This window comes from Sceloporus occidentalis, unplaced genomic scaffold, assembly GCF_023333645.1.
Source record: "Sceloporus occidentalis isolate IW3139 unplaced genomic scaffold, rSceOcc1.0.p SCAF_4, whole genome shotgun sequence".
Lineage (NCBI taxonomy): Eukaryota > Metazoa > Chordata > Lepidosauria > Squamata > Phrynosomatidae > Sceloporus > Sceloporus occidentalis.
The window spans coordinates 37,373,572-37,385,652 of NW_028316984.1; the positions used below are offsets into that span (position 1 = coordinate 37,373,572).

Consider the following 12,081-nt stretch of genomic DNA (forward strand, 5'->3'; position numbering starts at 1 on the left):
GACAGAAAGGCGGGGTAAAAATAAAGTTTATTAATAAATAACTCTGGGGGGGGGAATCTCTTGGCGTTGCTGCCAAAGAGAGAGAGAGAGAGAGAGAGAAAGAGAGAGCTGCAGAGGCCACCAATAAGAGGTCGCAATGGAAACCATCCAGGCCAGTTTTTTTCTGGACTTCCCGCCCAATGGTACCGCCCGAACCCCCCCCCCCCCCCGTCGTCCCACTATGGAATCTCCCAACGGATGCAGGCGTTTCCTTTTCGAACTTATTAGACTCGTCGCCGTCGCTGGCGCTAACACACTAACCTCTCCTCCTCCAGGCCCCGCCCCTTTCCTCGATTGAGTCCCTCACTCACCTCTGATCCCGCCCCGCCCCTCCCGCTCTGTCCGCGGAATAGACTCTCTTTGTGTCAGGGGGCCAAGGAGAGAGAGCGAGAGAGAGCGCGCGTGCGTGCGCACGCGAGGGAGAGAGAGAGAGAGGGGAAAGCGCGCGCCTGCCCGCGCGCCCCCGAAAGAAGGGAAAAAAAGAGAGAGAGAAAGAAGAAAGCTATTGAGATTGAGAAGTGTATAAAGCGGCCGTGCGTGCGGGCGCGCTAAACAAGAGAGAGAGTAGTACTCGCGAAGTAGTGAAAGGCGCGCGGGCGGGCGAATAGTTTTGTGAGGGGGAGGAGTGAGTACATAATAAAAAAAGAACAGAAGAAGAAGAAGAAGAAGAGAAAGGAGGAGGAGAGGAGGAGGAGGAGGTGCTGGGCAGCTGTCTGGGGACGACGACGACGACGAGTGGATCCCCAGCCCGTTGTTGTTGTGAGGCGGCTCGCCCGTTGGGCCAAGGAGCGGCCAAAAGGGAGGAAGGACAAGAAGAAGGAGGAAAAGAGGACGGTTAATCCTCCTCCCTCTAACCCCCTCTTCCTCCTCCTCCTCTGAGGTAGTAACACTATATGTAGTTTCAAGGGTTTGGAAAGTTGTTGTGAGGGGAGAAGAAGAGGAAGAGGAATAGGAGGAAGAAGACGAGGAGGAGGAGGAGGAGGAGGAATGTGAGGGAAGGAAAGAGGAGGAGGAGGAGGAGTGTGGAGTGGCGAAGGGGCTCTTTGGCGTCTGGCCCCTTTGTGAGCCGCCACCGTCCGAGCTGGGTCTCCTTCCTCCCTCCTCCTCCTCCTCCTTTCCTCCCTCGCATTCCCAGCCGGGCAGGAGGAGGAGGAGGGGAAGGACTCGCTCTCCCCCTGCCCCCGGGAAGTTGGGGCCGAAATGGGGCTGGAGTGGGGGGGGGGTAGGAGGGAATATTGGTCAGTATTGGGTGAGAAGTGGGGCAGAGATCATGGGTGAGGGGAAGAGGGTTGGTTGGGGGGGAGGGAGAGAACCTCAGTTGGGACGGAACACCTCCCCCTTTCTTCTCCTTCCTTCCTTCCTTCTTCTTTCATTCGTGCCTTCTTTCCTTCCTTCCTTCTTTCTTTCTCTTCTTCCTTCTTCCTTTCCCTCCTTCCTTCATTCCTTCCTTCCTTCTTTCTTCCTTTCTTTCTTTTGTGGCTTCCTTCTCTCCTTCCTTCTTTCTTCCTGCCTGCCTGCCTTTCCTTCTTTCTTTTATGGCTACCTTCCTTCCCTCCTTCCCAGGGGGACCAGATATGTCCTCCTCCTCCTCCTCAGCGCCAAGGAGGACCAGGCTCCGCAAATGGAGGGCCTTCAGGGGAAAGGGGTGACCAGAGGAAACGCTCCGAAGCCCTCCCCACCTGAGAAAGATCAGTGAATGCTTCCTCGTCCAGGCTCAAGATGGAGGGCCTTTTGGAATGAATGCCTCCTGGGCAGAAAGGCTGGGTGTGGAGGAGGGGGGCGTGTCCGGGAAAAGGAGGACAGCAGGCCACTCGTGTGTGCAGGGCCTCCCGGGGAGGGGGCAGGAGTAGATGGCCAAAGGGGAAACTTCAGAACTCTCATGGATCAGTTAATGCTTTCTCAGCCAGGCTCAAAATGGAAGACCTTCTGGAATGCCTCCTGGGCAGAAAGGCTGGAATGGAGGGCAGCTCTGGGAAAAGGAGGACTCTCTCTTCCTCCCCTGATTTCCTCTCTCAGGAAGATGAGGAGATGATGAGTGGCCCTTAAGGAAGTCTGCTTTAAAAGGACCCCGTCTCTTGTGGCCGAGGGGAGAGTAGGCGAAAGAGAGATGAGAAACGAAGGAGTTTCCTCCTTTGGGTTTGTTTCCGAAGCAGAAAGGAACTTTAAAAAGAGCCCACGGGTTTCTCCCTTTCTTTCACCTTGTTGTTAATAAAATGCCCTGGAAGTCCCATCCTCTGCCCTGGAAGCCTTTCCTCATAATCCCCCGGTGAGCAAAAGCTGGCTCTCAGTGGCCAGAGAGCAGGAGCGACTCTTCACAGCGGACTGACTTAAAAGGCATTTTCCTCCTCCACTCGCTTTCCCCTTATTATTTCCCCTCTTTTAGAGCTCAGCTTTGATACAGGAAAACTCACTGGGTGGCAGAGGGTTGGTATGTTTTGGCTGATGTTCAGTCCTGCAGTTCAGAGATTGTATTTAGTCTCCAATCTCAGCATCTTTTTTTTGCTTCCTTTTTGGTTGCTAGAACAGGATCAAGATTCTTGCTGTTCCTCAGGGCATGGAAGTGCATTACTGTCTGTGCTGGAAGAAAAGTGGCGTAAATGGATTAAGGTGTCAGATCACTGTTATTTTGTTTCATTTTAACAGATGGCTTCTGTATAGGAGCGGATCAGCTGTGACAGTTAGTGCCTCACTATTCCAGAGAAATTCCAGTCCTGTCCTGCCTGTGTGCTTCTTCCCACAATTCACCTCAATGCCTTCACGGATGTATAAACTGGTCAGCAGCATCTTCCTGTCTCATTCTCTCTCCAGTCTGTAATAGACTTGTATCCAGGCATTGTGGGGGGCAGCTGTTGTTGATTTTCACACCCCACCCCACCCCACCCAAAGAAGAGTGAAGGCTGTCTCCATCTGACAATGATGAAGACTGAAGGCAAAGGAGAGAGGACTTTAAGAAGTGCTTCTCCACACAGAAATGCCTATAAAGCTGATTTTCATGCCATTAAGTGCAGTTTTGATTCAGTAAATGCTGATAATACTGCAAACAAATCTGGTCCTCAGCAAAAGCTGACCAGCTCATCCAATGGAGGAGGTAATGACTCACATGTTCGTGGCAGAGCTGCCACTTACGGCAACAGAGTACACAAGATCAAGAACATGTTCATGCAGATGGGTGGTTCTTCCACTCCATCATGTGAGAACAGCCCACCATCTGAGCCCAAAGCCATTGTAAAAACAGTGCCGACGGATCCTTCTCCCCCTTCTCCCAGCAGTCCATCTTTTCTCTCTGTTCAGAAAAATAACCACCTCATTACTGGTCCTGTTCCCTTCAGCAGCCCTCAGGATTCTTTACCTTCTGCTTCTCTCAGTGATAAAATTATTTGCAGCAGTGATGAAGGAAATTTAGATAAAGCTGCCCTGGCAGAGAAGTTTTCAGAGACAAGAAAATTATTTGAAAGGAACATAAAAAAGCCATGTTTATTGGACAAAGGTCCTCCTAACAAAACGGAAAGGGCTGAAGAAAAGAGGAGGCACGGCTCTGCCTCTTCATCTGACAGTAGTAATGTAGCAGATCACTTTAATTTCAGTACTGATGTGAGTTCTCAGGTTGCCATAGAAAAAACAGAGAGCGAAGGAAGCAGTGAGCACAAGCAACAACAATCCATTGGTAGCTGTAGATCCTCACTGAATGCTGGACCCATTTCTAGAAGACTAGAGAGTTTTTTAGCTGATAGTGACAGTGAGGAATCCAAAGACACTCTGAAAAATGAGAGCACATCAAGCCCTGTCCAGACTGTGTTCTGCAGCTGGGAATTACCAGGGGTTAGAGAAGACCTATGCATGAAGCAGAATCAGTGTATTGCAGAACATGCCCTTTTGAGCAGCACAAGGGATGATCCAAGAAAGACCACTGAAAGAGATGCAGTAACTTCAGAAAGAGACCAGCAGTATACAACCACCACATCCAATAAAGTGGATAGAGCCCCCATAAAAATCTCCCAAGTAGAAGTAGTTAGAGCTGAATTAATTATGGTGCAGAACAAAACTTTAGGGGGTAACAGTGAAATTGTGGGGGAAGTTAATGTCTGCCAGAAGGAGAAACAACTGCGACTTCCAAGTTGGGAAGAAGAAGAAAAGGGCCTTATATCTGAGGAAATGGAGGAACTTAATGTATGCAAAGATGACCTTAATTTGTGCAGTGAGGCCAATCAGACAGAAGTAAAAGAAGTAGCATCTTTGGAAGAAGATCATACAAGAGAGCAGGTCCATAAAGAACCAATAGGCAATAGTGAAGATGAAGATGAAAATCAGGAGGTACAACACAGAGAGAATTTTAATGAATTTAGTTCCAGTGTTTTTGGAATTGAGAATGCAGCTTTTGATGATGACAGAGAAACAGACTCATATGCTCAGGGCCCTGAAGGAGAGGAAACTTTGCCAGAGGAGGAGTATAACTATGATAGTGACTATGAGGAATTTCCTGGACTTTCTGAGGAGGAAGAGCCAGATCCAGAGAGGAAAGTGAAGTTTTCCACAGCACCTATCAAGGTAAAACATTGTGCATAGATCTCTCCCCGCCCCCGCCTTTTCTCTGATTTATGTTTCTGATTATGGACTTCCTGGAAATTTGCTTGGCATGTGGTATAATTGTTACTGTTTTGAGTACGTTGGTAGAAATGTTAGGATATCTTATCAGAGCCTATCTCGTCAATTGGCATGGGCCCAGAAGCTTACAAAAACCAGTACATGGAAATTATTTCAGGCATGTACATTCTAGGTCTGGATTTTTTTAAAAAAATGTAAAAAAAAAAACTTAATGTGTTGTTCTGCTAATGTGTAAGTAGCTTTTGAATTTTAGGACTGGAGCATGGCTTTGACACAGCTTCCGGCCTCTTAGGACGCATGCATCATTTAAACAACATACCTCCAAAGTGACCCGAAGCAGCTTTATTTTGGTCTGTCTGGTCGAGCACTTAGGCCCAATACAGACAGGCCAAAATAAAGCTGCTTCAGGTCACTTTGGATTTATGCTGTTTAAATGATGCATGCAAATCAAGAGTCCGGAAGCCGTGCCAAAGCCATGATCCAGTCCTAAGGACTGGAGCACAGCTTTGGCGCAGCTTCCGGACTCTTAGGATGCATGCATCATTTAAACAGCATACCTCCAAAGTGACCCGAAGCAGCTTTATTTTGGCCTGTCTGTATGGGGCCCTAGTTAGCTATTTGAGGCTGGTATCCTAAGCATAACTATTGAATAGATGTTAAAGAAATTAGTGGAATGTTTCCAAATACACATGCTTAGATTTCAGGCTGTACAACAGCCATGCCTAGTCTAGTGATATTTTGGATGGCAACTACCAGAAGCCTTGACCATTGGCCATGCTGGCTGGGCATGATCGAGGTATAAGTCCAAAATATCTGGAGGGACACCAAGTATAGGAAGGCTGCTATACTTTATCACGGGGAATTAAAATGTCAGTACCTGCAATAAATAAATTCTGTTCTAGAACCATCTTATATAACAGATAATTAGGCTGTGCATCCTGTTTATACATTATGTGAGTTATGCTTACACAGCTTCTGTAATATTTGTGAGTTGTACTTTTTTGCCTTTTACTACAGCAGTAACGAGCCAAAAAGCAAAACAAAAATTAGTATTCGATGAGCATCTGGTAATAGATGGCTTGTATAGTCTGGCCTCATAGGGAGCCAGTGTGGTGTAGTGGCTGAGTTGTGGACTAGGACACTGGGAGACCAGGATTCAAATTCCCACCTGGCCACAGAAAGCCTGTGGGTGGCCTTGGGCAAATCATGCTCTCTTAGCCTCAGGGAAAGGCAACGGCAAAGCCTTCAGGACAAATCTCGCCAAGAAAACCCTGTTATAGGGTTGCCATAAGTCAGAAATGACTTGAAGGCACTTGATGAACAACAGTAGTCTGGTCTCACTGTGTTAGTCACTTCCTTGTGTGTGTGTGTGTGTGTATGTATTTGCCTTCAAGTCTTCTGTTGACTTACTTGTAACCCTATGAATTTCACAGGGTTTTCTTAGGTGAGGAATGATTTTTTTGCAAGGGCTGTTCGACAGTGGAACACACTCCTTCCTTGGAGTGTAGTGAAGTCTCCTTCCTTGGAGGTCTTTAAACAGAGGCTGGATGGCCATCTGTCGGTGATGCTTTAATTGAGATTTCCTGCATGGCAGGGTGTTGGACCGGATGCCCGTTGCGGTCTCTTCTTACAGCACCTGGTATTTGTTGGTGGTCTCCCATCAAAGTGATAACCAAGGCTGATCCTGCTTAGCTTCCAAGATCAGATGTGATCTGGTGCCTTTAGTGTATTTAAGCTGAACACATCAACAACAGAATAAATGGAATACAAACCATCTTCTCACCTCTGAACAGAAAATTATCATTTTCAAAACTGGACTTACACCCAGAAATTCTGCTGAATGTCCTAGTAGTAGAGTTTCAAAAGAGTATTCTGTAGGTCATATTAGAGAATAAAATTAGACAATTACACATTTGATTTTTAAACTTAGGCCTGTTACAGACTGCCAGAATAAAGCTGCTTTGGGTCTCTTTGGAGGTATGCTATTTAAATGATGCATGGGTCCTAAGAGTCTGGAGGTCGTGCCAAAGCCACACTCCATTCCTAAGCACTGGAGTGCAGCTTTGGTGCAGCTTCCGGATTCTTAGGATGCATGCATCATTTAAATAGCATACCTTCAAAGAGACCTGAAGCAGCTTTATTTTGGTAGTCTGTAACAGGCCTTAGTTCAGCAAATTGTTACTTAACATCTTCTGAGCCTCATTTCTCTTTTGAAAATGTATGAAATGTTTTGGCAAAGAAATTGCTTTGTATTACAGCCAGTTTATTGTACTTTCTTGGATCCAAAAACCTCATTAATTGTCCATGGGCAAATTTGAGGTAAACTAGTTGAGAAAAATATTTATCATGTGTGAATTCGTTTAATTGACTAAAAAGAGTCAGCTGACATATTTAATGTCACTTTTTTGTCATTTGTTACCCTAGGCCAAAATGTTTTTATTTTTTCCCTGTAAAGATAAGTGTTTGTCTTTTGTCCATATCATATTCATAATTTTAGTCTATAATTTTAGTCTATAGTTTATGTGACATATAGTGAGATGTAACATAATAGAATGGGAGCAACTGGATGACAGATTCACTACCTCCACCCCTTTATAGTACTGTTTTCTCCCTTGTCAGCATTACATCTTCACCAGTGCAAACAGGACTAATTATAACAATTTCTTAATTGGTGCTTGCGTACCTGTTCTACACTCTTGTTAAGGTGGAATCTTGATTAATGCTACTTGTAGTTACTGTGAATGAAGGTTGAATGCTTGAAGTATGATTGAGAGGGGGAAAGCAAAGGAGGTGGGACTCCAAGCCAGAGCAGGAAGGGCTACATACAAGTGACCATGTAGCCTGCCGCCAATAATATAATCATGGTTAAGAGAGTGGCAACATTACCTTTGCTGAGAGCCAGTGTGGTGTAGTGGTTTGAGTGTTGGACTATGACTCTAGAGACCAGGGTTGATTCCCAGTGAGGCTGTCTGATCTTTGTGGGTTTCTCTTGAAGGTGACTTGGAAGCTCCTTTCTTTTGTAAAGCATTCATAGTGGTTTGAGTGTTGGATTACGACTCAGGAGACCAGAGTTCTATTCCCCACTTGGCCATGGAAACTCACTGGGTGACCTTGGGCAAGTCACATGCTCTCCACTTCAGGGGAAGGCCATGGCAAACCTCTGAACAAATATTGCCAATAAAACTCCATGATAGGTTCACATTAGGGTCACCATAAATCAGAAATGACTTGAAGGCACACAACAAACAGTGTTCTACCTGTATTTGTTCTCATTTGGCTAATGAGTTTACTCTGAGCGTGGGATTTTGTTGTTTGTTATGTACTGATTTATCTCTTATTTGTAAATGCAGGATATGTAGCAGTATTCTATAAGAAGCAAGATATTTTTCATTTTATATAGGTTCGCAAAATAGTTTATATTAAAGTTCTTGTTGGTTGTGTTCAGTTGGTTAGTGCTGTACCAAGCTGAAATGTTCCCTCCCTTAAGATATTGCATAAAGATACTAGATGGAGGTAACCTCAATACAAAAAAAATTATTTAAACTTTCAAAATCTGTACTATCATAAACAAATATTGTGATGGGCATAAAACATTATTTTTATTTAAACAAACAGTTATTTTAAATCAGTGTTCTCTATTGCATCTATATCTTAAAATCAATGTGCATAAATACCATTTTCCAGTTGCCCCCATATTGCACCCTTTTTATGCATTAAAATCCCCTCAAAAACCTGCTTTAGGGTACTAGGATACTCACTGCAGGAGGTTTTTAGCACCTGAGATAACTATGGGGAAGCAGAAGGGACCAAAAATCCTGACATTGCTGCATGTGTCACATGAGATTTAAACACAAACAGGTGACTGGAACAATGAGAGCTGACTCTACAGTACTCATTATCCATTAAAGATATGTTTGGGAAATGCTGATTTTTTTTTAAAAAAATTCACTATAAGTTCAGTCTGTGTCCTTTGGAAGGGCCTGTTAATTGTTCCTTTATAAACTTGTGTGGGGTGTGTAAATGTATGTATGTGTGGTCACTATTTTTTTAAGCTTCTTACCTGAGTTGAGCACTTTACTTATCCCATCCCACAAGCTTTCAGATCATACTTTTGCTGATGCCATTCAGTTTTCTCTTACTGCAATCTAAGTCTGATATCACAACAAATTACTTTTATCAGCTTTCTGGTAAGATATCATATCCTTATCCATGGAGAACATGTTCCATGACCCCAAGTGGATGCCTGAAACTGTGGATAGTACCGGATCTGTACCTGTAATGTTTTCAGACCGTGATTGACCATGGCTAACTGAAACTGCAGACAGCTTCATTGTATTTTTGGTCCATGGCTGACTGTGGATAACTAAAACCACGGAAAGCAAAACCGCAGATAAGGGTGAACTGCTCTATTAGATGTGAGATTAGCAGGGTTTTTTTTTAAAAAAGTGAAATGAGTCATTCTTGGGATTAAAAGAAAAGCATGTAAACATACATCACTAATAAAATCTATTTTATCCACAAGAATTTAGAACTTTGTCATGTACACAACCTCCTTTTTCCATCTAAATTTCATCTCCCTACACAAATACACTTGTGGTTTCTGCACCACAAATATGAAGAGCAGTTTAACATGTTTCAGCAAACGTTATTCACATGTGAAATGGAAAAAGGTCAGGTAAGCCTTGCACAAATAAAGAAAAACATTCTGTAACTTCTAGAAACCATTTGAAAGCTTTTTCCAAAATACATTCCAGGATGATTTCTTTCTTTCAACAGCCTCTGCTTTTCTTATGATTTCCATGTTGATGGTGAAACTTATGAATCTATGCTATTTTAACATGCCAGGGTGTTGGTGAGGGAGGCTAATTTGCTTTCCCCTGTTTCTTTCTATTTTGCTTCATATATGCTCAGTAAGTGATTCTAGAATCAGCTGTTTACCTTGGCTGTTGTATGTAAGTGCACACAGGTACAGTAAGATTACTTAGAGCAGAATCCCATTCATTCCCAGGTCAAGAATTATTGTTGCAGTGTTTACTGCAGGCACACTGCTGGATACTAGCATTGAAGGTCTTTTGGGAGCCTTCCTTTATCTCCTCCCAGTGCCAAAGCTGCCAAAAACAAAACAAAATCTTCCAGCTAGGCAGAAGGCAAGTGAAGGCTGGTCTGGGCTGGTCTCATGTAAAAAGGCTTTGTCAAAAGGAGCTTCTTTGTCAGAGACTTTGTTAACTGCTTATATTTGCAGAATTATTGCTTTTGCCAAGAGACCAAGCCATTTTAAAATTACAGTTGGGCCTCTATATCCATGGGGGATCTGTTCCGGATCCCCCCCTCCCATGGATACAAAAAAGCAGGATTTCAAGTCCCATCCTCCCTTATGGTAGTGCGACATGCATGTGCCTGCTAGTGCACCTGCATGCATTTGCAGCCATTGGGGACAACAGGGCTTACCATCTTCGCATGCTCAGATCCGCAGATGTCAAGCTTACAGATATGGAGGTCCAACTGTAATAGACTCCAGAAAACTCACCCTACATATACAGTACTGTACTTACAACTTTCTTTACTAAAACTGAAAGTATCCTTGTCTTGCTACTTCTGAACTTTCGTCATTATCAACACATCAAATGTGTCCTATGTTTTCTGCTTTCTCCCCTGTCTAGTTAGATGAGATATCCAAAATGTTGATCACTTTGAATCCTTCTACCTGCTCTCTTGATCCTGTTCCTTCTTGCATCTTAATTACCGTTGCCTTGCTGTTCCCCCTACTCTTCTCCATCTTGTTAATCTGAGTTTAATCATGCTCATTTCATTTTGAGTTTAAACATGCTACTTCACTTGTTCCATAGAATCACAGAGTTGGAAGAGACCACCACAAGAGCCATCCAGTCCAACCCCCTGCCATACAGGAATACACAGTCATAGCACTCCCAACAGATGGCCATCCAGCCTCTGTTTGAAAACCTCCAAAGAAGAAGGCTTTGCATACTCTAAGGCAGCGTATTTCACTGTTGAACAGCTCTTGCCATCTTCTCTTTCTAATTATCATCCTGTTTCACTGTTGCATTTCCTCTCAAAAATTTTGGAGTGTATTGTTTATGGGTGTTGCTTCAACTTTTTTCCTCATGTTTCTGTAATAGATCTTTATCAATCAGGATTTCACCCTTTGCACTCTTCAGAGATGGTTCTTATGAAGATCACACATGATTTAATTTAGACCAATTATAGGATGTCTTTCAGCTACCTCAGAATGGATGCTTCATTGTCACCTAAAACCTAGTATGACAAAGACAGAATTACTTCATTTTCTTCCAAACCTTTACAACATAATTCTCCATCACTATTAATAATATTCTCATTTAGCCTGTTAAGGAAACATGTAATCTTGGCTTTATTTTTTACTCTTCTTCATCTTTTGTTCTTCACATTGAAGCTGTAGCAAAGTCATGTCACTTTTTAAAAATAACATTGCCAACATTAGATCTTTTATTCCTGCTTCTGCTAAGATCTTACTTCCCCTGGTCATTTCTCACCTTGATTATTGTAATCTTCTTTTGTCTGGTCCTCTGGTATATCATCTTAGTCTTCTGGTTTCCATTCAACATTCTGCTGCTAAGGTTATCTTTTTGGCCTGTTGTTTTGATCACGTTATCCCAGTTTGATATCTCTTCCTTGATTACCCATTCTTTCTAGCATTCAGCTCAAACTTCTTTTAATTTTGAAAGAACTACACAACCTAGCTCTCCCTTGTCTTTCAACCCTTATATCTGTTTACAGACCTGCTTGAGATCTGAGCTCTAGGAACTCTAGGCTACTCATCCAACCAAGGATTTCCCCATCCTGGGCTCGGCTTCATCCTTTCTCACTCGCTGCTCCATACTCTTGGAATTGCTTCCCTGCACATTTGTGGACTGTTCCTTCCATCATTATCACAATTAAAAACTTTTGTTTTTTTCAAAATCTTTTAGAATTTTAGTTTCATATTGTTTTATGAATTTGCTTTACATTATATTGCATTTTATCTAGATAGTTTGATTTACAACTGCATTGCATGGTTTTATATTTTCATTATTCCATCCTTCTGTGTGTGTATGTGTGTGTATGCTCAGACATACACATATAGTTTAGATTGTACACCTTTGGCAGGACCCACTGTTTTTGGTTGTTTCACTTGTAAAGTGCCATGTGCATTAGGGGCACGGAACCTATGGCCCTCCAGGTTCTGATGAACTACCACTCCCATCATGCCTCACCAGCAGCCAAGCTGAAGGAAGTTTTAGCCAGGCTCATGGGAGCTACGCTACATGTGGCATTACCATAAGGGGAGGAGCTACAACTAAGCCCTCATGAGCCTGGATAAAACTTCCTTCAGCTTGGCTGGTGGTGAGACATAATGAGAATGGCATTTCGCCAGACCCCAGAAAGCCATAAACAATATAATAA

General features: G+C 43.4%; 1 protein-coding gene across 3 annotated transcripts in view; it reads left to right on the forward strand.

Annotated features, from left to right (window-relative positions):
* The first annotated feature begins 389 nt into the window (after window positions 1-389).
* Window positions 390-12,081, forward strand: part of LOC149313754 (neurabin-1-like) — a 73,218-nt gene continuing 61,526 nt past the window's right edge. For 2 of the 3 annotated variants that reach the window (XM_089519735.1, XM_089519737.1), the window contains exons 1-2: window positions 390-919; window positions 2,683-4,584. In XM_089519735.1, the coding sequence (XP_089375861.1) occupies window positions 2,953-4,584 (1,632 nt within the window). In that variant the 5' untranslated portion in view covers window positions 390-919; window positions 2,683-2,952. The remainder of the gene's footprint in view (window positions 920-2,682; window positions 4,585-12,081) is intronic. The other variant, XM_089519738.1, reaches the window with a different exon arrangement.